At 36.7% G+C, this 24118-nt stretch overlaps 2 protein-coding genes, 1 long non-coding RNA gene and 1 other non-coding gene across 5 annotated transcripts in view; 3 read left to right on the top strand and 1 right to left on the bottom strand.

Moving 5' to 3' along the window:
* The window catches only part of cacnb1 (calcium channel, voltage-dependent, beta 1 subunit), a 45337-nt gene extending 36536 nt beyond the window's left edge, over positions 1-8801 (bottom strand). Inside the window, exons 1-2 of one of the 2 annotated variants that reach the window (XM_008416970.3) lie at positions 8525-8801; positions 1460-1546 (exon numbers count right to left, since the gene is read on the bottom strand). In XM_008416970.3, coding sequence (XP_008415192.1) covers positions 1460-1546; positions 8525-8617 — 180 coding nt within the window. In that variant the 5' untranslated portion in view covers positions 8618-8801. The remainder of the gene's footprint in view (positions 1-1459; positions 1547-8524) is intronic. The other variant, XM_008416972.3, reaches the window with a different exon arrangement.
* On the top strand, positions 2082-2153 carry trnac-gca (transfer RNA cysteine (anticodon GCA)). Its single transcript has one exon. It is a non-coding gene; the product is annotated as a tRNA-Cys (tRNA).
* LOC145552603 (uncharacterized) lies at positions 7142-12750 on the top strand. The gene is made up of 3 exons (XR_014088707.1): positions 7142-7654; positions 9866-10191; positions 10508-12750. It is a non-coding gene; the product is annotated as an uncharacterized LOC145552603 (long non-coding RNA).
* Positions 12751-14236: 1486 nt separating this feature from the next.
* rpl19 (ribosomal protein L19) lies at positions 14237-17985 on the top strand. The gene is made up of 6 exons (XM_008416975.3): positions 14237-14378; positions 14705-14811; positions 17099-17221; positions 17312-17432; positions 17551-17661; positions 17791-17985. Exons 1-6 carry the CDS (start codon positions 14374-14376, stop codon positions 17912-17914), a joined length of 591 nt encoding a protein of 196 aa, XP_008415197.1. The 5' UTR covers positions 14237-14373; the 3' UTR covers positions 17915-17985.
* Positions 17986-24118: the final 6133 nt, after the last annotated feature.

Below are 24118 nucleotides of genomic sequence, written 5' to 3'. Positions count from 1 at the left end.
GTGTCGTCTTCTCTGCTCTGAGTTAATGAAGGACACGGCAGTGGGAAGGGCAGCGTGTGCAGGCGAGAATGCTGCTAACCTTTAGAAACCACAGGAGACTTCAGCTCCCTGCGTTCACCGACAGTGATGGGATTTTTTTTTACATTTATTTTCTAAAGCAGCGCCAGAACCAAACAGTTAAATGTCATACAGCAAAGAGCACATCAGTTCCTCTCTGAGATGAAGAGGTCAGACAGAAAAAGAGTGGCTCGTTTAGCTATGACACCACACGGCTTTCAGAAATGTCATGTCCAGACACAGAAGGCTGCACGGGTCATGATGAGAGTGTGATGCTTTACTCCAGCCTTCCTGTGGTGGAAATGTATCACTGTTTACACAGAATGCATTGATAGCAGAACCAAAACACCTGCATGCTGGGTCTGGATCAAGCAGAAGTGATGGTTCTGGATTAAATCCAGTATCTAATATCTAATACCTATGTCAGAGGTGTCCAAAGAGCGGCCTGGAGGCCATTTGTGGCCCTTGATCAGAATTCAAGAATAGCCTAAATTTGGTTTGCCAGTTCAGAGAGTGGATACAGATTTAAGATACTAAAATGGAAAATGTTTGCTTTTAATTTGATTTGATTTATTCTAAGTACAACCATTTTTACTAAAATTCAGACCAGGGCATCCCTATTTAATAAAATATTCAAAATAATGCAAGAGTGAGCCATATACTGTTCTTGTTGCCAAAAAGACAAACAAAAAATGTAGAAAAATATGATCAACCTGAAAACATTAGCATATGGTTTGCTGTTTATTTTTTTATCTGGCAAACCTGCAAAGCATTTTTCTTTTTTTTTTTTTGCTGCCGATTTCTCCTGCCATCACTTGCCAGGAGAAATGTGACTTCCATCATGTTTAGTTTCAGGTGCAAGTTATGATTAAAAACTGCAACATTTGTTACATTTTCAGCAGCTGCCGTTTACTACTGTGTCAAATTAGAAAAAATAATAAATAAACAAAACAGTTCCCCTCCTCGCCTGTGGTGGCGCTGCATCAAGAACCACTGCACTAAACGACATGAAAACCTCAGAAGAAGACATTTCCTTCTTTACAAAATGTAAACAAAAATGGATTTCTCTTTTGTCTTTTTCATTTCCTGTGTTTGTTTTGGTTATTTTTACCCAGAATACAACCATGTAGGGACAAAAGAACCAGCACATCACCCCAGTTTTAAACTCCTTACACTTCCTGTAGTTCAGAGAATAGACTTTATAATTTACCGAGTGGCTTAGCACAAAAATACATTAAAAACTTGTTAAAGAACTCGGCAGAAAAGAGATGAAAGTTGCCCATATTTAAATTAAATTGCTGACTTTTTGGCATTAGAAGCCCCTACTTTAATTATGTTAAATTTAAGGCTTCCTAATTAAGGAGTAGGGCAGAGAGTAAGGAGATTATGTGTGAAATGTTACCTGTCGGACAAAGCTGTTAGAGGTGGTGTCAGAAGAGGTGCTCCCATCTGAGCGCTTAAATCGGCTCTTCCTCTTGGCGTACTTTCCCTGAAAAGATTGAGGAAAAACACAAAAAAGTTGAATCATCCATCAGTCTCATAATTAACTTGACACATTTCTGAGAAACCCTCGTTTCCGGGGAGCTTGATGGCCATTAACATTTGGAAGAGCATTTGCAAAAAGCCTCTGAAAACGATCAGGCAGTCAGATGGAGCCAAGAGATAAAGCGGCAAGAGTCCCAGACCACAGAGGAAGTCAACCAAAGCAAATGTGCCCACAGCCTTCATGACCGCCATCTATTACTCGCCATTTTTCATGCGATTCAAACTGAGAGGCTGTAATCTGATTGGTAGACCTCTGGCAGATGGCCTTTCCGGGTTAGGCCGAGGCCACACATCCCCAGCTCATATTGTCATGGTTACACAATACAGACTAATCATATTTGTCGACAATTAGGGGGCCGCCTATTTAAGCATGAAAAGAGGACAGCTGGTGAAGAACAAACACAATGGATCAATACAGCAACAGCATGCGCCTTCATCCAGGTATGGCTTTATTTCCTCCCCAGTGGGTTCATGTTTCAGGGGGTATAGCTCAGTGGTAGAGCATTTGACTGCAGATCAAGAGGTCTCCGGTTCAAGTCCGGATGCCCCCTGCCTTTCCAGCTCTGAGCCATAAGGTGCATTACACACGAAACAGCATGAGAGGAGTACATTTTATCTTGTTTACACAAATCTCCTCCACCTAAAATGAGTCATGCACAAATGCAATGCATTAAAATAACCAGCCTACAGTGCATTTTAGCAGAAACTATTCATAACAGGGGCCTCGCATATTTTTTTTTTCACAGGCAAATTCTTAACGTAAGCTTCGTTTGGTTTATTACTCACACCCTGAGAGGCAATTATATTCATGCACAACTGAATGCGCACACTTTCTTACAGTAACCCAGTCATCCTTTCAGATCTCCTACACACATACATAACACACGCAATGAGCAACTGCCTCAAAAGTCCCCTGTGCTTGACTTGCAGATTACACAGAGACAGATTAACAAGGAACCCGTAATAAGCGACCTGCGCCGGTGTTTTGTCATCACAGTCACACAGTGTCCAATGTGCATAAAGGAGGCCGTCGCAACGCCTTAAAGCAAACACATTCGGTCAGGAGGTTTCCACAGGGAGCAGATATGAGGGAAACACATTAACTGAATTTATCTCGAGCTTTCTGTTGAACTACAAATTGGAGGAATCAAAAGCTGCTTCTAAGCTATTTTTTAGTAACTCCAGCACTTCTGCCACATTTTATAATGTTGCAAACGTATTCCAAAACCAATTTGATCTTTGTTTTTCTTTTCTCGAAAAGCTAAGTTTGGACATTTATGTAAATAATATATAAAATATTTTCTTTAAAATACTTGAGGCTGGAACTGCTGCCAAAGCAAAGGAATACGTAAGAAAATGTGATTTTTTTCTAAGTCCAATAAATAAGCAAAAAACTCAATAGCCTAGTTTGACATTCTGATAATGGGACATTTGCATGTAGGATTTTGAGGAAAGATATTAATTTAACACAATTTGGAACGAGGCTGAACATTAAAAGGTGGAAAAAGTGAAACGCTGTGAATATTTTCTGGATCATGATTTGGGTCAACGTGGATTTATTGTGATTGTTTTTATTTTTACTTCAGTATGGAAAGGTTAAAAATAACCTGCTGATGTATACCAGGGTTTGCGTTTTCTGTCTTTGTGGACACACTCTTGTTAAAGTGCCGGGCTTTTGTGGAATATTTTTGAATATCATTGACTGGAAAACGAATCTGTTAGAGGAGTACATAAATAAATTAAATGATTGTGCAAAGACCTGGTTGCATAACTAAAACGAAAACCTTGCTGATGCACCTTTTGATTTAATTACAGCTTTCAGATATGAAAAAAGATTAAAGGGTTGCGAATACTTTCTGGTAAATTTTAGAACAGAGAATATGAGACACATCATCAAAATGCATGAGCGACTGTACTTTGTTTTGTTCAAGAGCAAAAATAGAGCATGATATCAGAGTCCACCTACACAGAAAATCTTCAAAAATCCTGTTCTCCAACTTTTGCAATGAATGAGAAAGTTAAAGACAAATCAATAATGTTTGGTTTTTTTAGCTTTATTTTTAACCACCTGTCTGATGCAATCACCAAATTTCAAAACGCAGGAGACACAAAATTTTACAAGAGGGAAATTGTCTTATTTGTTTATAGGGAAACACTCTTGGTTTACTTGATATCGGCTTTCCTGTTCTGGTTTTTCAAAAACCAGTTATGACATGTTTTCTCTTGCTTTTTATAAGAGAGTACCTCAATCTTTAGTTTTAGGAAAATAAGAAAACACATCCATCCATCCATCCATTTTCTTCCGCTTATCCGGGGTCGGTCGAAACACATTCAATCAAGGTAAAATGAAGGATATTGATTCAGAATAGTGCTGTAGCATTACAAAGTTAATATATATATAAATATTATTATTATGTATACGCGTAGCCTGTTTTGTGTTTAAAGATTGATGTTATATCAAATTGATTTTTAAGAGAAGACGTAAAACACACAAGATGTTTTTCTTCCAAATACTTCTTTTCATTCAAAACTGTTATTTATGTCAACATGTGGCAAGTAGATTTTAAACTGTACATTAAATAAATCAAAAATAAAATTTATGTAAGCATGTTCGTTCACCTTTGGACTTAATTGGAAAACATATCTTTACAGTGTGAGCGTACAAAAAGTACATTTTATACAGCGTAAACAGGACTGGTTCAACAAGAAGTCAAATTTTTGTCATAAACGTGGATTCAGTTTTCTTTTAAAGTCTAAACAAGCGTCTATTCTCTCTAAAACTTAAAGTTTTACAGCTATAGTCTTGTCAGTTTCAGTCTGAACCTAATGTTCATTGAAATCAAGGCTGCAATCTTTTTCTTAATCATTTGTTACCCATATTTTGCCGTCCGCTAACTGTCCATAGGTTGTTAATAATTAAACGGATAATATTAGCTTGTGCTGGCTGACATGTTTGCTCCTGTGATTCTGCTGAAAGAGGAGATTTTACCAACATCTTTTCATCAAAACATCAAACAATGAGCATTGTTGGTATCTTTAACAATCCTATCAAAGACATTTGAATCAGGATATTATTAAATGAAATTATAAATGGGGGTCATTTCACCTTTTTGTCACTTTTGCAACTTTGACTTGTAAAACTCAGACACAAAATATTAGAGTCTAGATTAATGTTTTGATATCTTTTAAACACATTAAGAAGGTTTAATCCCTGCTGCCTCTAAATCGTTGGAGCAGCTTCAGCATCGATGAAGTGCTGCTTCAAATGCAACAGAAGAAGACCCTAAGCTTTCGTTGCCTCCATTTTAGCTGCTCAGCTTGTTAAGGGAAAAAGAAGGTGGTGGTGGGGGGTGAGTGTCACATTTCCATCAGTACCAATTACTGGGGCTGTTTAAATAACTGCAGTGGAGTCATTTAATCCTGGGCAATGAAAGCTGCTTGTATGCTTTCACAAAAAGACAACAGCCAAATGTTTCCCTGCCTCAGTGAGGCTCGTGTTTCCTGTGCTCCTAAATGATCTCAAACTTTTATTTTTGCTGGTGCCTGCATCTCCAGCTGTCTCAGTTTTACCCTTCATTCATACTTTTCTTGGCATATAAATGTTTCAAAGTGCAGATAAAAAATAATTTTCTCCAACTGAAACCCTTTCCTGCACTTTTAGTGTAAGTGATAGGTGAAAACAAATCTTCAGGTGTAAATTAAAACAGTAATTTCTACAAGAGGATTCTTGTTTTCCTTTTTTAATCTAAAGTTTAGTTAAAGTTTGTGGTTTGTCTTGGATTTTTCCTATTTATGAAGCCGTTTCTGTTCATTAGCAAGTGTGTATTATTGTTATACAATATTTATTTGCAGTCTTAATAAATAATTTCCTATTATTTAATTAATGGTGCAATAGATCCTAAAAGGAGAGAAATTACAGAAAATCAACCTTTTCTTTTCATTTTATGCACTTTGTGAAATTTTTTCACATTTTACAAAATAAAAATCAGTAACTTCAACATATTTCATTTGTATTTAATATAATACTGCTTTCTTAGAAACTAAAATGTCTTACATTTGTATTCAAACCAGAGTAAATACTTTTTAAATGACCGTTTCTTCTAATCACAGCTGAAAAGCGAGTGTCACTACCAGCTTTGTAGATCTTAAAAAATTTAATTTCTGCATATTTTTCATAAAAATAGACTCAAGGTTTTTGAAATTGGATGGAAAGTATTTGTATGCATCCATCTCCCAGTTTAGATTTAGTACATTATAAGAGTAAGATTATTAAAGTAATAAAAAAAAAGATGAAAATAAATGACAAACCTTGCAGTTTCAGCCGCATAAATTGTCCTTTCAGATCTCATTGAAACTGCTGGCTGGCTCAGGCGCTGAATAAATAAATAACTAATCTTCAGTTCAATTTTCTGCTGCTTGTTTAGAAAGCGTCATAAATGCACCTCAGTTTTAAACATTTCACCAAAATGTTAAATTTTCACAGTTAGAAAGGATGTTATTAGCATTGCCAAAATGAGATTTTGATTGCATCAAGTACATTCGGCTGCAACAACCTATTAGTGTCTGAACGCGTGTCGAGCAGGAGATGATGCATTGCCACCAAATATATTAGCAATTAAGATGTTAGATGAAGCAACATCACAGCTGAAGGAGTCATTAGACTTATGATCTGAGGGGGGGAAAAAGGGAGAAGCTAACTCATGCTTTGTTAGATGCTCAACATGGAGTGCAGATGATCTGTGAAAAGCCAAACGTAGCCGAACGTGGCTGTGTTCATGTCAGGAAAGGGCAGAGAAATGCCACAGGAAGTAGGGAGGGGAGGCTTCCTGTTGGTAAACATCCTCCCAGACTAGGAGTGTAATTAAGCAGGGTGTGAGAGACGGACGGGGTGGCAGGTGGTTTGGGAGCGTAGCACCCGCACTGGTAGGGGTGCAGTGATAAACCCAACACGATTTTCTTAATTCTGGGAGATCAGCCGATATTTACATGTGAAACCGATCTTATTTATCGATCTCATCTACCTCAATAGAGGACTCTGTCTGCACATTTGCATTAGTCATCCCACTATTGCCAAATCGGCGATTTTCTTGCTGTATTTAACATTTTTAGACAAAAAAAAAAAAAAGTTCAAAATCAGAATCAGCAGGTTAGGGTTTTTAAAGATCGCTAATCAATAATCAGCCAGAAAACTCCACCCCTACTACCTGGAAAATCTCTTAAAGCTGCAGTACGTAATTTTGTCTTACATATTTCTTGTAACTGTCACCATGTCGTGACAGTATGGTATGAGAAAAAATAAATAAATCAAGCACATCTGCCTTTTCTGCCAGTGCGAATTAGAAACAACCAATCAGAGCCAGGAGGCGGGTCTTAGCACTGTCAATCAATTCCATGTGCGCCGCTCACACCCCCTTTGCTCAGACTAGTTAGAATAACCACTAATGACAGTAGATAAACAAGTTTCATGTAATGGTAAGTCGTTTCTCCACTAATATGACATTTTGCAGCATGTTTATGAGGTTGATTGACAGCGCTAAGACCCACCTCCTGGCTCTGACTGATTGTTTTTGACAGGGAGAAGTATACAGACGGTGCGAGTACCTCAGAGTGAGTAGCTCATATCTTACTGCCACAACATGGTGAGAGTTTTAACAAAGACTTTAAAAAAACAACACATTTTTAAAATAAAAGTTACATTCTGCAGCTTCATCTCTTTTATCCCTAATCCAATACTCTGCTCAGATCTACAACCGCAGATCTGCAGACACAATCTTTAATCTAAGGAACCCTCCAGCTCTGAATTCGGATGAGTTCTCGACCCACAGCCCATCTCTGCAGAAGTACCGAGAAAACTCAGGATATTAGAGCTTCTCGTCTGCGCGTCAACATGCGCCTTCCGTTTGATTGATGGGAGGAGCAGACTTAAAACACACCAAAAGGACAAAACAAGACCAAACACCCTGCTGCCTGGACAAGAAGGTTGTCCATCTGCTTCTCGCCGCAGTCTCTCTGATCTGATAGAGATCAGATTTCTAAAAACGGACATGATGAGGTGAGATGGTGATGCGGTGGTGATAGTGGGACACTCATCTGGAAGGAGCTGAGGGGGATGAGAGAGAGATGAGAGGGAGCTGATAAGAGTGGGAGTAAAGTGGAGAGAGCAGGATTTGGCATGGTTTGAAGCGCTGGTTGTCTCTGATGAGGCGGTTTTTTTTCCTCCTCTCTCTCTCTCTCTTCTCTAGAGAGACAATGACTGAGCTCAGCGTGGGTGTGTTTGTTCTAGATATTCTCGTTTTTTTCCCCCCCATCAATTTAAAGACTTATGACTAAACATGCCCACGTTACACACAAATCTTTAAAAACCGACACCTTGAAAAGGAAGGGAAACTAAAATAGTATGGATCAAGTTTTATTATTCGAATAACGCTGGATTTATTACGATTTAACGGGTTTAGAGGCTGAACATTTTCTCTTTTAGTTCCCGATGCCAACAAGTGTTTTCCGTTTGATCAGATCAGCAGTTTGTTTGGGGTGTAACAGATTAATTAAACAAAGGTGTGGTTTTAGTCTCAGGCGTTACATCACGGTCTGACGTCTCGAAGATAATTTGAAAAGCAAAACTGAGAAAACTGGAAAGAAAACACACAACACAGCTGCAGCCCTAAATGAAAGCACCCGGATGTTGTTGTTCCGTCAGTTATTTTTGATTCAATCGACGCTTAATGAGCGCACAGGCGATTCAAGCGACAGGAGCGCCGAACAACCTGTTAATCTCCAGAAGTGAAAACAGCTTCGCGCGTTTAAAAAGCAGCTCCTTCCTCACTCCAAAATGTACAAAACATAAATCAGAATTATTAGCTTTTTTTTGTTTTTGTCAGAAAATTGAATCATCTTTCCGCTCCCTCTCATTCGGTGGTCTTACCTGCGTGTGCGGATGGTGGTCGATCATGCCCATTGGGATCTCCTGGTTTGGGGTCGAAGGCGTCCTGGACATACTACTACTTTTCTGTACCATTTGATTTCACTTTTTAAAGAATCTCTTTCAGTTGTCGTATGTTTATGATGGTGTGGACGGAGTCATCTTTTCTTCCTGTTCAGGGGAGGGGAGAACTCGGAGATGGATCTGAGCTGGCTGGTTAAAATAATGGCAACAGCTGCCTCCCTCCAGCCTACAGCGTTACACACTGGCGCACTGAGCGCCGACACGGCTGTCAAGTGTGCGGAATGACGCACGGACGCATCCGGTTGGAGAAAAAAAAAAATCATTTTTTATTATCAGGCGACTTGTATTATTATTATTATTATTATTATTATTATTATTATTATTATTATTATTATTATTATTATTATTATTATTATCAACAATAATTAGGGCCATATATAGAAAAATTACATTTCCGCCAAAAAATTCAAACATTTTTAGACTAATCTCCGAAAGTTTTTTAAAAAGTTGAAAATATACTAAAAACATTTTTTTTTTAAATCTCATAAAATTTCTAGAAAAAAAAGAAAATTTCTACATTTGCTATTTTTTTTAATTAAAAATGTTTAGATTAATCTTAGAAGCTTTTTAGAAAAAAACAAGAAATCGAAAGATATCTAGAAAATTTCAGAACATTTGAGATTAATAATAGTAATACAAAATTTATTAATTAAATAAAACTCTTGTTCTGTAATGTTTGGTGTTCTGTTCACTATTCACTCCTTACAAAAAGAACAATAAAAAACGAAACAAATGAACACATAAACACAAAATAAATCCAAACATTCGTATCCCAAATATTTTCCATGTTTAAAATAACATTCATAGTGAATTTCAGATTCACATATAATATAAATATAGAAAAACAAAGAAGTAATTTTCCATATTTTCCTAAATAAACTCTGCATACATTTGACATGGATGTTTTGAACAAACTGTATTAGAATAATAAAAAGCATGTAGCTAAGTTCATAACACAATCTGAAAAAATGTACTAGAAGATTCAACAACATTGAATTAAATAGCTAAATTGGTTGCCATAAAGAAAAAAGTATCACGAGATTTCCAAATTATTTCTTTGGAGCTTGAAACTTGTCTAACATCCTGTAGCAACAAGCTGTGCTACACAAATAAAGCCATGTACAATGAAATACACTTTTCCCTGCTGCTGTTGTAATGTTTTTATTCCCACGTTATTAGGGTAAGCCCAAAGGCTTTTATTTTGAAGGACGCATTCTCCAGCTACCGGCGTGTTTCTGTGTTTTTGTCCGCTTTTACAAGGTTTGTGCTGCTTGTGAGAGATCAACAGACTCCAGCTGGAGGCTGTGGTCCACGCCCTGATGAAATGACTCCACCTTCACTGAGTGAGTGATGAGCGAGCAGCAGAGCTCCGTGTAATGAAGGCCAGGCCACACAAATCCACAGACAAGAGGTCCTGCAGGGCTGTAATGATGCAGAAAATGTTCGTCTTGTCCTTTAGTTTATGAAGTAGAACAGGGAGACATTATGATCTGAAGAAACAAACATGTTCACATTGTTCTCTTCAGGGACACGAATGACCTGATGCTGACCTCACATGACAAAAGAAATCATTAAAGCGCCGTAAGGTGAGCAGTTTTTAATCATCTTAAACATTATTTTCCACACAGATATTACGAATTATGACATCAGGCGACAAGAGTCCAACACCAGGAAGTTATTTGTGATGTTCATTTTTTATTTCTGTTTATCAAGAATTTTGATTTCCAACGCGTCTCTGTGTTTTTCTTTCAGTTTTACTTTCTTTAAAGGGTCAGTAATATTATGTATTTTCCAAGCACGTAGTATATTAGCTTCAGTTGCTAAATATGTCAAATATGATTTCAAAGGAATTTAACTTTGTAATGTAATGCCTTATGTCTCTTTAAAAACTTCTGCTTTCAGAAAGTCATCAAACCCGCGCTCTTCTATTAACCCTTTAACAACATTCAGTAGCTCGTTAATGAGATGCAAAGTTCTACGTTGTGTCTGCTAATTGCTGCTGGCTAGTCTGAAGGAGCTGAGTTGGGAAATGCTCTGGAGGCAGAAGCTAAGTCCACACAGAAATTTTGCACAGCCGAATGGTTGCCATGGAGATTCAAGGATTTCTCAAGCATCAATGCAAGACTCCATGTAGGTTTTTGATGAGAGAAAAATGTTGCATGAAAAAGATATAAAGCTGAAAAAAATGTATTGTTTACAATATTAGACTTACAAAAGCCACTTTGTGAAGAATATGTATTTTGAAATTGAGGAAAAACTCATAAAAATTTAATAGTAGAACCACAAAGCTGTTTAACAATAATCAGTGTGCTGAACTCTAACAACGATGAATACCTGTAAATGAGACTGTTTCTGGAGATTAATACACTGCCCACATAACAGTATTAAGATAAAAATGTGTGCGATAGAGACACTTTTCCTTCATGCATTCGGTATCAGAGCTGATGGACCGAACACCCACAACGTTATACCTTCTGCTTCTGCAGATTGTGTGTCCGGTGAGCTGGTGGGAGGAAGCTTAAAACCAATTTTCCTCTTTTTAAAAGAATCAACAAATCCTTTTAAAGTGGTTTCGGAGGCGGGTATGTCAGTGGCTTCCTGCGGCTTTGCTGTCCTGGCTGCTGGGGAAAGAGAAACCAAGTTCAAAATGACATTTCTGGTAGATTGTTGATATTCTTCCTAGAAGGTTCTGTGGATTTGAATAATTTAACAATTTTGATTTTTGCTCTTGGGCTGCTCCAGATTGCAGGTCATTTCCACGTACTTGGTACAAACCAAGTATCTAGTTAGCAATTCTTTAAAACATGCTATCTGTAACTTACTACAACTTTCTTCAAAGCACATTTTTCTTTTTGAAGTGAACGTGTTATGCAGAATTAATATTTGGGTTTAACTTCTTCTAAAAGCAGCCTAAGTATTTAAAAAGAAAAAAAGAAAACAGTCGTTTTAACAAGGACTTTTTTTTATTCTTGAGTAATTTCTTGTGTGGCTACTTTTTACTTCTACTTGAAGTAGTGCTACAACCTTCCAAAACTAGATGTAGATCTCATTATATTTCTGAGCTGGAGTGCACTGAATTGGATTAATTTCAATTAAAGTTGGATCAAATTAGATTTCTGGTTATTTAGCAGGAAATGCAGGGGTGAAAGTAAGGGGGTATACGGCAGGGTACTACCCCGAAAAGATTTAGTGGGGGTACGCAGTACCTGCAAGAGAGGGGAGCGGCTGTCTGCTGTAAAAACATGAACGGGTTCACTGTGCAGCCGTGAATTCACCCACTAATCAGCCGTGACTGGTTCGTTTTTCAAGAGCAATCTAAAACACGACTTAATCAGTTAATGAATAGCTTTTTTACCCATTTCATATTGTTTCCTGAACTCTTTGTGCTTTGCTAGAGCAGGGCTCCAACACGTCGATCGCGGAAGGTTTTGAGTCGATCTCGGCATTAGGTGACAAACTGAACGCAGCCAGGAGGCTGAGAGCCGCACGCAGTGGCGCAACTAGTCATTATTCAGGTGGATGCGACAACATAGATCCAAAAATAACAGAGCAGGAGTTTAAAATTAACTAATCAATCACCGCTGTGTTCAGGGGAGCGCTTATTAATGATCGCAAAAATAAATATAAAGTCTGCACACTTGATATTGTAACGGACTGAATGTTACGTTTTTAGCGTAATCTCTGGTCGGCTTGTGGAGCGGTTGCCATGGCAACGGGTGTGCCTAAACGACACAGAGAAACGGAGAGTGAAAATGTGCGAGTGGCTTAGAGGTGATCAGCTGTTCGGGCTGTTTTCCTTTGTCTTGGCGCATCGCAGCCGCTGTAGTTTCTGAACGTTCAATAAACGACAAACTTGGACTAATTACCTCGTTCTTTGTGAGTTTACGTCATTTACAACAAACATCAAACACGGTAAATATTTTTTCATTAAGTATTTAACAAGCAAATGGCTTCTTACGCGATAATTATGTGAAACTAAATTCATTGTCTAATATAAAAAATAGTTTGGTGCTGTCGGGCTCAGAGTCTGAGAAACTTTTCTTTTATCAAACTTTTTTTTGCCTCCTAAATATTTATTTAGACTTTCTCCAGAATAATAACCTTGTTCAACCTTTATAGCTCCACTGTTGAAAATGAGGCTCTGTATATATATATATATATATATATATATATATATATATATATATATATATATATATATATATATATATATATATATATATATATAATTTTGTCATAATACCCCCAAGAATTTAAAACTACTTTCACCCCTGATTAAATGGATCAGTTTCTGATAGTAGAGATAAAATATAAGCTGATTTTTGCTCTAATTTTGGTCGTATTATCAAAATTGAGATAAATAAAATTCCTTCTTTTTGATGAAAGGAATATTGCAAAAATGAGAATCAGAGCTGCATTCCGCATCATTAATGGGAACTAAATGTGACCTTGAAGTGTAACTTTTCAACAACTGACTTTAAAATCGGATGCACCACAACCAATCTAAATTAAGGAAGTATTTTCAGGTGCTTCCAAATAACTCATAAAAGAGCTTTCTTCTGAACAGAAAGCAGGTCATCATCACATCGTAAAACATTTTAAAGCTTCCTGGTTCTGTTTTTCTGCTGCATTGGACATTGCTGATGAATCCTCTGTAAAGTTTTATTCGCTGCTCTCTGAGTTACAGGAGGTGAAGACGTCACAGAGAGGTCCTTATGCACCCACACTGTAAGCCTGCAGCCTCCATGTGGTGACAGGATGGTGCTCCAGAAGGTCGAGGACGAAACGATAGCTAGTCAAATTGTGCTGTACCAGTTGGCTATTTTTACAAGAGTCTTTCTAAGTACCCACCCGCTACACCAACACACTGTTCTCACTTCCTCCTCTTAATGGATGACACTTAAAAAGTAAAATATCTTTTTTTTTTCTTTTCTCTTCTCTTCAAATGCTCTGAATAGTTTAATATTTTCTGCATGTTTTAGACTTAAATGTGGTCTTGGAAGTCAGCAATTTACTGTAATGCAATATGCTTATTTATTAATTTTACTCTAAGAATTGAAGAGTAAATCTTACAGTGCACCAGTCCAACTGAGACTTTTTGGTCTTTGGTCATTATCTTTTACAGATGCTTAAAGCATGATGATTTTTAAAGCCAATTCTGTTTTAGAAAATACATTTTCACAAATATGAAATAATAAGCCAAAAGTTGCATTTTTTAAAATAATGACACATTTGAGCATGCAGTGACAAAACATTAGAATGTTGAATGCTTTTTTTGTCATTTAATGGTTAAAAAGTAAGAACACAAATTAAACTGTAATTTTTACTACATATTATTAGCAATTAGTCTTTTATTTTTCCTATGATCTCAAAAATAGAACATATTTATATTATCTCTCTGTATACATATACTTGTTGATTTTTGTTTTAATGGCGCCCTCTGGTGTTCATACAGAAGAATACATACATGGTACAGATTGGCCCATAATGCATTGCGAACGCATCGGCTCGTACCAATATTTTGAGGAGACAAGGACGGGGGCCGCCAGTTAAACACAATTTTTAACGTAGCTTTATTTTAGTCATAATTACATGTACTTGATCTTTAGATATATAATTTATGAGCTTTAAAATTTGTGTAGTGGTAACAGCTGAGTTTTACTTTGATTAAAACGATGTTGCTTCATGATAACAAATGGACGCTCCTCTGAAAATGGTATGTTCCGGTCTGCCTCGCAAGCCTTCCTTTTCCTACTGAAGTAGCAGCCATGAGGTAGGACCGCTGCTGATAGCACGATAAAAGTCAGAATTTAACTGTTTAAATACACTCGTAGACATCGTATTGGCAAAAATAAGAAATCCAAGTTTGTTCTTGACATATATTTCTGTTTCAGTCATCATTCCAGGCTTATATTTGACATATTTACGTGTTTTCATGCAACACGATGTAGCGACAGGGAGGCCATGTTGGCAGCCTGCTAGCCACCGGATAGTTGGGAGTTAGCTGTGTGGCTAGCATCTGGTGCTATTGTTGAATAGATGGATAAGTACACATGGGAGAAATATTCATACTGTAGTTTTGATCTTTTATTGTTCCAGCATGCTCAGGCTCCAGAAGAGGCTGGCCTCCAGCGTCCTTCGCTGCGGAAAGAAGAAAGTCTGGCTGGATCCCAACGAGACAAATGAGATCGCTAACGCCAACTCCCGTAATTTATTTTTTAATCTTCTTTTCTGTCTGATTCTTGAGAAGCAATTTTGCAGTTGCAATAATTCTTGTGTTATTATATCTTGGTTGCAAATGACTCAAAATGATGCGTGTATTGTTCCATTATCCTTAATTTATTCCTCTCAATTTTGTTTGTTTGTCGTTAAGCTGCGCTTGAAAACTGCTCACAATCTTTGCCAATAAATCTTCATGCAAAACTTTCCAGCAGCTTCTGAGCTAATTGTTGAGCTTTCATGTTAAAAAAAACGTAAGTTTGTTCATAGTTTGCCCATGAGAAAAATGTGATGCCAGAAACGTGGATGTCTATTTGAAAATAAGAGGGGGTTATGTTTTTAAAAACTGAGATTCAAGTGTTGTCCAAATCCAAACTTTCCCAAAAATATCGTGAAATTGTCATCAATGTTTTTGCGCTTCTTTCTTCTTACAATCAAGATTGATTTGTTGCTGTAAATCCTACCAGAAAGTCCAAATCACTAAGCTTGAAAACGGAACATTCTGCTTGAAATACTTTAAAGTATAACCAAAAAGTGACACCCAGAAATGAAATAATTTTACTTTCTTTGTTTTATTATTGTCTGAACTTGTCCGGGCATGTTCTCGCATATCAAATCAGATCATCTTTAACATGGAGATGGTTAAACATTAACAATTCATTAGCTTGGTTAAGCTAAAATCTGAGTTTTGTTTTAATGTGTTTGTCTTTACCAGGAATGAAAGAAATGAGTTTTAACTTTACATTAGGTTTGGTAATTCTCACTGCGACCTACAATATTGTGAAAAAAAGCTGCTTTAGGGAACAATTCAATCAGGATTCTCTAGTTAAGCTACTGGAGTGAAAATAGCAGCTCCAGCCAATAATTATTTTAGTAATCGAATATTTTATCGATTATTCTGGTGATTAATTGCGTAATCCTACATAAAGAGTTGAATTTTTTTTAAAAAAGTACAAATTCAAGTAAACAACCCATTTAATTGGTCTTTTTAAATAACCTTTTATTGCTTAAAATGCAAACCTCCATTTCAGTTTCAACTCTAATGTGACATATTTAATTCCAACTACTATAAATAATTGAAATATTCCCTCAAAGTATCTCATTTAAGTTGAGACAGAAGCATAGCAACAAATAAATGCTTAATCTCTTCTGTTGCTGTGCTTTTATCTTTGTCGCTCTTACAGTAAGAGCTGCATAGTTATTTTATGTCAAAACAAACTTATCTAATATCCTGCCAGGTAGCCACTACAATCAGTTGTTTCATGCAGAAGGTACCATCTTGTAAATCTGCAGGATGACAGATTCTCACACATTTAGGTCCGTGTGTTTCGCAAAGCGAACATGAGAAATGTCCATCGGACACTGCAGACACGTTTGACGTATGTAGAGGATGTTTTCTGTTCGGTTGCTGCAACATCAGTCACGCTTTTGTGGAAATCTAGTTCAGCTCAATGTTTTTCCCTGTTTAATTTAAAATGTTTCCAGTTTTGACTGTTTCTGTCATTTTCTGGGTTATTTGATTTGGTTCTCCTTCCATAGCTAAAAATAGCACCTACCATGTCAACTTAGCAGAAGTTGGCAGAAGTGACAAATTATCCAAGAAATCAATTCAACTCTGATTGAGTTCAAACGTTTTCTTGCATTTATTTAATATGAGGACGTTGCACTGTCTTTGTTATTGAGATACAAAAACTGAGGTAATTCACAAACTACAGTTAACCTCTGCTCAGTGTTTTTCAAAGTAATGGCCACTAGGGGGGGCTAAAGGAGCCTCAATGCTTTAAGTATGGTGTGGGGGGGAGGGGAAAGTAAAAAATTGATAAAATATTTTTTAACCATAAAATCTAATCTGTTTTTCAAACATTATTAGAAAATATGAGTTAAAATAATTTACTGAAATGTTATTTACTTGTCTCATCATGGTCATCTTTCTGATTGGCTGCCAGTCAAATTTATAAATCTGCTTCACACAAACAAGTGTGAAATGAAAAAGTTAGACAGCAAAAAGACCAGCAGCAGCTTCAACAACAAACCTCTTCCTCCAAGTAAAATCAGAACGAGCAAGGCAGCATTTATGCTAAACAAATAAATAATAACTTGAATAGTGAATAAAAGTCAGAAAGCCATTTAAAAAATGTTGTTTGACATTTTGTAGCATGTAAGTTTTCAAAGGGAGATTGTCATGAATAATCTTTAATCTGATGCAATCCTAATTCATACTTCTAGTTTATCAGTTTTCCTTTTTGTTAAATGTTTTGTTTGTTTGATTTCCAGGCCAGCAGATCCGTAAACTGGTCAAAGATGGTCTTATCATCAGGAAACCTGTCACGGTCCACTCCAGGGCCCGGTGCCGCAAGAACACGCTGGCACGCCGCAAGGGAAGGCACATGGGAACCGGTACGTTGATGCTTGTTGTTTTTTTTATTTTATTTTTTAAGAAAATAGCAAATAAAAGTTTTAAACAGAAGTTTTATGGTGGATTTTTAGGTAAGAGAAAGGGTACAGCCAACGCCCGCATGCCGGAGAAGCTTTGCTGGATGCGTCGCATGAGGATCCTGCGTCGTCTGCTGCGTCGCTACAGGGAGGCCAAAAAAATCGACAGGCACATGTAGGTTTCCGGGACCTGGAGCCGTTTTCGCTTGTCGTCTCAAGCTAACTGGGATGATGTGATATGAGTTTCTGCATCCTGATGCTTTTTCATTGTGCCCTTTTTGAATTTCCTCCAGGTACCACAGCCTCTACCTGAGGGCCAAGGGTAACGTTTTCAAGAATAAGCGCATCCTGATGGAGCACATCCACAAGCTGAAGGCCGACAAGGCCCGCAAGAAGCTCCTGGCGTAAGTATATTGGATTTACATGGGACAATATGATCGTCTCCAACTAGTTTGTAGTATTTTTAAACACTTTTAATTCAAAGAAATCATTTAGAAATCAGTAAAATGATGGTGGTTCTGATCTTTGTGCAGCGATCAGGCCGAGGCTCGTCGTACCAAGACGAAGGAGGCTCGCAAGCGCAGAGAGGAGCGCCTCCAGGCCAAGAAGGAGGAGTTCATCAAGAGCCTGTCCAAGGAGGAGGAGACCAAGAAGTAGTCTGGTTCTTTTTGCTCCACCTGACTGTGCCAGCTGTCAAGTGCTGATAATAAAAAGTGTATATAAAGACAGTCGCTGTTTGCTGGTCTTTCTTCCTCATGATGCAATGAGCAAACTTCTGGAAAGGTTAAAATTAATTTAGTTATCAAATAAGCATTAATTGTGATTTACTGAAAGAATATACTCAGAGCTGTAATCAAGCCAAAATTTTACAAGATGTGTAGGTTTTGCATTATATGTTGTCAGTTTTGTTGAGGAAAATTCCTTTTTCGTTGTGGGAGAGAACGATGCACTGACTCAATCAGAAATGTGCATTTGTCTTTATTTTATTTAGGAAATCAGCATGTGAGAAAAGAAAAGGAAGAAGTGGAACTTAACATAAAATTCTCCGTTTATATCTTATGAGTGAAGATCTCCATCTAATTTTCTACATGATTAAATATAATTTCTAAAATATTTCATGCTGGTTCTCAATCTGTTTTGATTTTTAAAGCCTCACAAAATAGCAAAATTTGAAATGGGAACCAAAACTAGGGAATCTTCATGTGAAGTGGTTGAACTTGTCTTTAGTTTAACGATATTATTGGTATTTCATCTAAAGTGCTGCTAAAGTTGAACATTACCCAGAAGCTGCTGTTCTTTATATTGTTCAGGTTTCTTATTACAGTTTTCCACATGAATAGAAGTTTTACTCTTAACAAAAACATTTTGTTCTTTTGTCTTGATATAACAATACAATACAGCTTTTTACTTTGAGTTCATGAAATGTTTGCTAAGCAAAGTTGTGGTTAAGAGAGAAGCAAATATTGCCAACAGGTGAATACACAACCAGCTGTCCATCTACTGTAACTTTCTTTTTTTTCCTCTCTGTGTGCACACAGGATGACTAAACACAATGTGGTGAAATCAGTTTTTTAATCTGTGATTCACGTGGATAAAACCCCAACACGACACTTTACTGCTGTTTCTGCTGCTCTTCGTTTACTTTTTCAGTTACTTGGAAGGGAGGAGGTGCTGCAAGAGAAACGTATTTTTCAACATCCCTGAGTGCAGAACCACTTTGATTAGGCTAACACAATCTGCAACGTCTCGATTTCTGGAACATATTCTAAGAAAGAGAAAAAAAAAGCTAATGCAGCCTTTTCAGTAAAATAAAATTTAATTAACTTACAATTAAACTTTCAGAGCTTGTTTTAAGTCAACATGTCTTAATATTGATTTTAAAGTGAACTAGTTAGTAGCACCTGAGGGTTGAATGCTTCTCTAAATTGGATGTGGCAGCAGAACAATTCACATCAAACGACCAAACTGGATTTGCAAAGGATCAAAAAGGCGAACATTAGGCTTCTGGAATGTTTTTTTTTCACAAAAATGAAACTTTAATTTTTTAAAAGATTTGTGTACTTTGCATAAAAGTCAAATCAACAGCAGGAACACGCACAAAAAAACCCCAAACTCTACCATTTCTGCCAAGGTGGGTGATTAAAAAAATCAGTCCTCAAATATGCTCAAGTTGTCTGCTGTATAATCATTTTACTCAAAAAACAATTAATATCCCACAATGTTAGGATTCCCATAATGAAAAGGGTATAAATTTAAATTGTGAAAGCTACAGTATGTAACTTTTATACATTATTTACTTGCTGTTCAATGCGCTGATAGAGGAAAAATCAACTTACTGTTCCAGGAAAACTGTTTCTTCTCCTGGCTCTGATTGGTTGTCACAAAATGACATTTTCAAGAAATAAATAAAAAAATATATTTTGAATAAAAGTTGCATACAAAAGTCTTAAAGAGTTGGTTCTTCTTTATGACATCTCAAGTTAAATCCAGAAATATTAACAAGAAGTTATTGTATATAACAGCTTATAGCGGTGTATTTATGCAGCTTTCTTCTTAAAGAGACAGAAGCCAATTTCAAGGTTTCAGATGATGCAAGGTCAAATTTCTTTTGTTGTTTTTGATCTACACATCTATATAGCATTTTTATAATCAGGAAAGGCAATACAGTCACTTGATCGTTCCTGGGAAATACAATAAACCTCCACCAGTCATTCATGACAAATACTGAATCATGAATGACATCTACAGTACTTGCATGTATTCAAAGCTTGCATGTCATCGTCATGTTTTAGTTGAGATTGAGGGACAAGATAAATTTTTTCCTTGTTCCTGTTCCGTGTGCAACAGACACATTTGAATGAGGACAGACAGTCAAGGTTAATGGAGAATAAAAGTTGCAGTTTTAATAAAAATAACCACCTGTAAACAGATATAAAATGCAGTTGTTGTGAGCGTTTATCAGAGTAGCTCTTATTTTGATTTCCCCTTGAGAATTACTCCCTGATTCTCTAGACAGAGGGCTAAATTGAGGTTTTTATGTCTGGTCGAAACTAAAAAAACAAAAACGGAAATTGAAAATAAATAAATAACTGGAATGATTAAAAATGGTAATTAATTTGAAAAACCTTCAACTAACTGGAACCATATGGTGCTATTATGAAACTAACTAAACATACTGAAGTTATAGACATAATTTGTTTTTGTATTTATGAATCTGTATTTATGAAGCCTTTTGAAAATGCCAGTTCAACAATAACTGAATACATACAACACTTTGACCTTTCTGAATTAGTATGAAACAACTAAAAACTGCTATAACTAATAAAAACAACGTTTAACTAATAAAAAAAAAACTTGCAAGCACTCTAAAAACTAATTTAAAAGGACTGAATTAGTCAAACAAAAAGTCACAACAAAATAAAACTAAACTAATAGTGGAAAATCCAAAACTATCAAAACCCTGTGCTGGACTCGCTCTTTCATCCACTCTGTTGCGTGAGTGCATTACAAATATCAAATGTTAGCTGATGCTGCTCATGTACTTCCAGGTTCCCCCCCCCCCAGTGTAATGAGTTTGTTCAAAGGTTGTACAAAGTTGAAATTGTGTTTATAGTAAAACACAGTTTGTCATCTTTAGACATGTGCATCGGTAGCAGAAGGTGGATGCTAGTTTGACAACAAGGTGCTTACTGTGAGATATGTTCCTCGTGTCAGATTAGGAGTGAATGTTAATGTCACATGATTTACAATGGAAAACGGCCTAATACTTATTTACATGTTTCAAACAACGCAGGCCATAGTGTTTACTTCTCAAAAAAGAAACTGCTCCTAGCCCTGTTCTTCCTCCCAGCTCTGTTTCCCATAAAGTCTGATTTCAATTCAATGAAAGGGAATTTAATTTCTTCCAAAGCTCCTGACATGTTTACTTCCTCCTACAGTCCAAAAACATGCCAGGAAGGTTCACTGGTCTCTTCTGTTACCCTCAGACCTGAGTATGTTGTTGTTTGTCAATCAATCAATCAATCAAATTTTATTTGTATAGCACATTTCAGCAGCAAGGCATTTCAAAGTGCTTTACATAATTAAAATAAAAACAGAAATAATCAGTGAGAAGGAGAGAGATTTAAAAAAAATGAAAAAACAAAATAAAAATAAAAATAAAAACAAAAAAACAAAAAGCATTACATCATTAAAACGTCGAAAAGAAAGAAGAAGAAATTAAAAACATTAAAGACATAAAAAGATGGAAGACACCAAAACCCGCACTCTAACCCTAATTTAGCCATAAGCAACTCTAAACAGGTGAGTTTTAAGTTGAGATTTAAAGGCACCCAGTGTTTCAGCTGTTTTACAGTTTTCTGGAAGTTTGTTCCAAATCTGTGGTGCATAGAAACTGAATGCTGCTTCTTCTCGTCTGGTTCTGGTTCTGGGGATGCAGAGCAGAACCAGAACCAGAAGATCTGAGGGGTCTGGACGGTTGGTACAGTAAGGAAAACACAGTTTGTCATCTTTAGACATGTGCATCGGTAGCAGAAGGTGGATGCTAGTTTGACAACAAGGTGCTTACTGTTAGATATGTTCCTCGTGTCAGATTAGGAGTGAATGTTAATGTCACATGATTTACAATGGAAAACGGCCTAATACTTATTTACATGTTTCAAACAACGCAGGCCATAGTGTTTACTTCTCAAAAAAGAAACTGCTCCTAGCCCTGTTCTTCCTCCCAGCTCTGTTTCCCATAAAGTCTGATTTCAATTCAATGAAAGGGAATTTAATTTCTTCCAAAGCTCCTGACATGTTTACTTCCTCCTACAGTCCAAAAACATGCCAGGAAGGTTCACTGGTCTCTTCTGTTACCCTCAGACCTGAGTATGTTGTTGTTTGTCATCCGTTGCCCTGGCAACCTATTCATGGTGTAGCCCTCCTTTCACTGAATGACAGTTTGAGATCAGCATTGTACCCCAGCAAATCAATATAGCGCACATTAAACACTTTTACATTTAAGATTAGGTTTAAGCCTTCAAAATAGGGAGCAAGTTAAAAAATAAATGTTTATGTTTTGCACTATTGGATCATACTCAGGTTCAAGCCAAATTTCCTCTGAAACCTTTCTAAAAACCTGCCAAATGATGTGAAAAGCAGCCCATATTTTTCCAAAACAGTTTTTTTCCCCCACCAGCTAATGTGTTCAAAAGCAGATCAGACTTTAACCCATTTAGAAAAACAGAAAGCAAGTCTGGAACTACTTCACTGTTTCAGTATCTGGACCACTATCCATAATTACTGGTATCTGATCTACCAGAGAATCCTGAAGTAAAATGTCCAGCATGTTTTCGTATTGATCCGATATCGAGTAAATAAATGGCCAGCATCGCTGATATTGGTACTGTTTTTTGATATCTCATCAAACTTCAGATTTTTAGGTGCTTATCAAAACAAAACCTGTTTTGGGGTAGAACTGAGAAACTGCAATACAAAAATAAAATTAAATTTCAAGAGGAAATATAAAACTAAGGTATTGACACCGACTTGGTATTGATATTATGGATAGTTTGGATTAATCTGCCAACCTCAGTTTGTAACATTATTCTTGATCTTGGGTTATGCATTGGGAAGTGCAGTTCCACAACAAATAAAGTAATTAAATAGACCTAGTCAAAGTCTGGATGTCAACCCCATTGAGATGCTGTAGCATGACCTCAAACCAGCCATTTCTGTTTAAACACTTTCAGGTGTGGCTGAATTAAAACAAGAAAGGTTCATCTGTTTTCCAGATACATTGAATAAACAGAAGTTTAAAAATACTCTTGAACAACGAGTACATTTACACAGGTAGCAAACATGCGTGTGTTCCACTGTGTTTGCCTTTTTATGCAAACAGATCATGAATCCATGGTTTGAATGCCACACATCAATTCCCTACTAAAAGCTAAATGCATTCACTGATATGTTAAAATTCCCCTGACATGCTCAATTGTTTTGCATTTTTCCATTTCCTTCCTGTTCATACAAGAGGCATTTTGTAAAAAAATCAACAAACATGGTTGTGATAGCAAAAGCAGAACAAATATTGCTTGGATGTTGGGGTTCACAATAAAAGTTTAGAAATATCCTGGTCAGATCTTTTCGTTCGAAACCTATGATTTTGAGTGTTGGCCAATACCAAGTCCCAATTCAATACTTTAAAAATACATTTAAAAAAATGAAGAGTAAAGAAACACATCCCTTATTTTTTCACTCTGATTTATAATTTAATACAGGAAAAAAAACGTTGAGCAACATGAAAAGCTATATTTGCATTATGTTTACTATAATCCAGAGTGGAATCATCGGCGGCTTTGCGCATGCGTAATTCTATTGCAATGTGAGTGCTCCTTTCTGCTCGTCTACATTACTATCGGTGCTTTCCTGTTTTGAGAAAGTTGCTAAATTTGTCACTAGTCGCGTCCTCCCCCCCCCCAAAAAAGCCATTGGAGGGGTGTGAAAAGTTGCTAAATACGACAAAATCGTTAAATTGGCAACAGTTCTCCCGGTTCTCGCACTTGAAGCTAATGCCGTGTTCTGCTTTGCTTTACGGCCATCACTGCTGCAAAATGCCGCGCATGTGTTTCGAGACGGTCTGACGCTGTACTGCCACGTAATGGTAGATAGTAGCTATTATTATTCCTATTTGTGTTTAGAATAAATATATATCCGATCACTAATCGGAATGTAAAATTCGATTCCGATCAAGTCTAACAGAACATTTCTACTTCCAATGCACATTTAGTTAAGGAAATTTAATAGACTGCAAAAGCTAATGAGGCACATAAATTATTACATTACAACAAAAATGTGGATCTGTCAACTATTGAATCAGAG

This window comes from Poecilia reticulata, chromosome 8 (assembly GCF_904066995.2).
Source record: "Poecilia reticulata chromosome 8, P_reticulata-male-v2, whole genome shotgun sequence".
In the NCBI taxonomy this organism is placed as follows: Eukaryota; Metazoa; Chordata; class Actinopteri; order Cyprinodontiformes; family Poeciliidae; genus Poecilia; species Poecilia reticulata.
The sequence above is the reverse complement of the archived record's forward strand: the minus strand, read 5'-3'. Positions and strand labels throughout refer to the sequence as shown.

What these genes read in the sequence shown, in the direction of transcription:
- rpl19 (XM_008416975.3), top strand. An exon ending in GGGAAGGCACATGGGAACCG is followed by an intron (nt 17,222 to 17,311) that starts GTACGTTGATGC and finishes GTGGATTTTTAG; the next exon opens with GTAAGAGAAAGGGTACAGCC. An exon ending in AAAAAAATCGACAGGCACAT is followed by an intron (nt 17,433 to 17,550) that starts GTAGGTTTCCGG and finishes AATTTCCTCCAG; the next exon opens with GTACCACAGCCTCTACCTGA.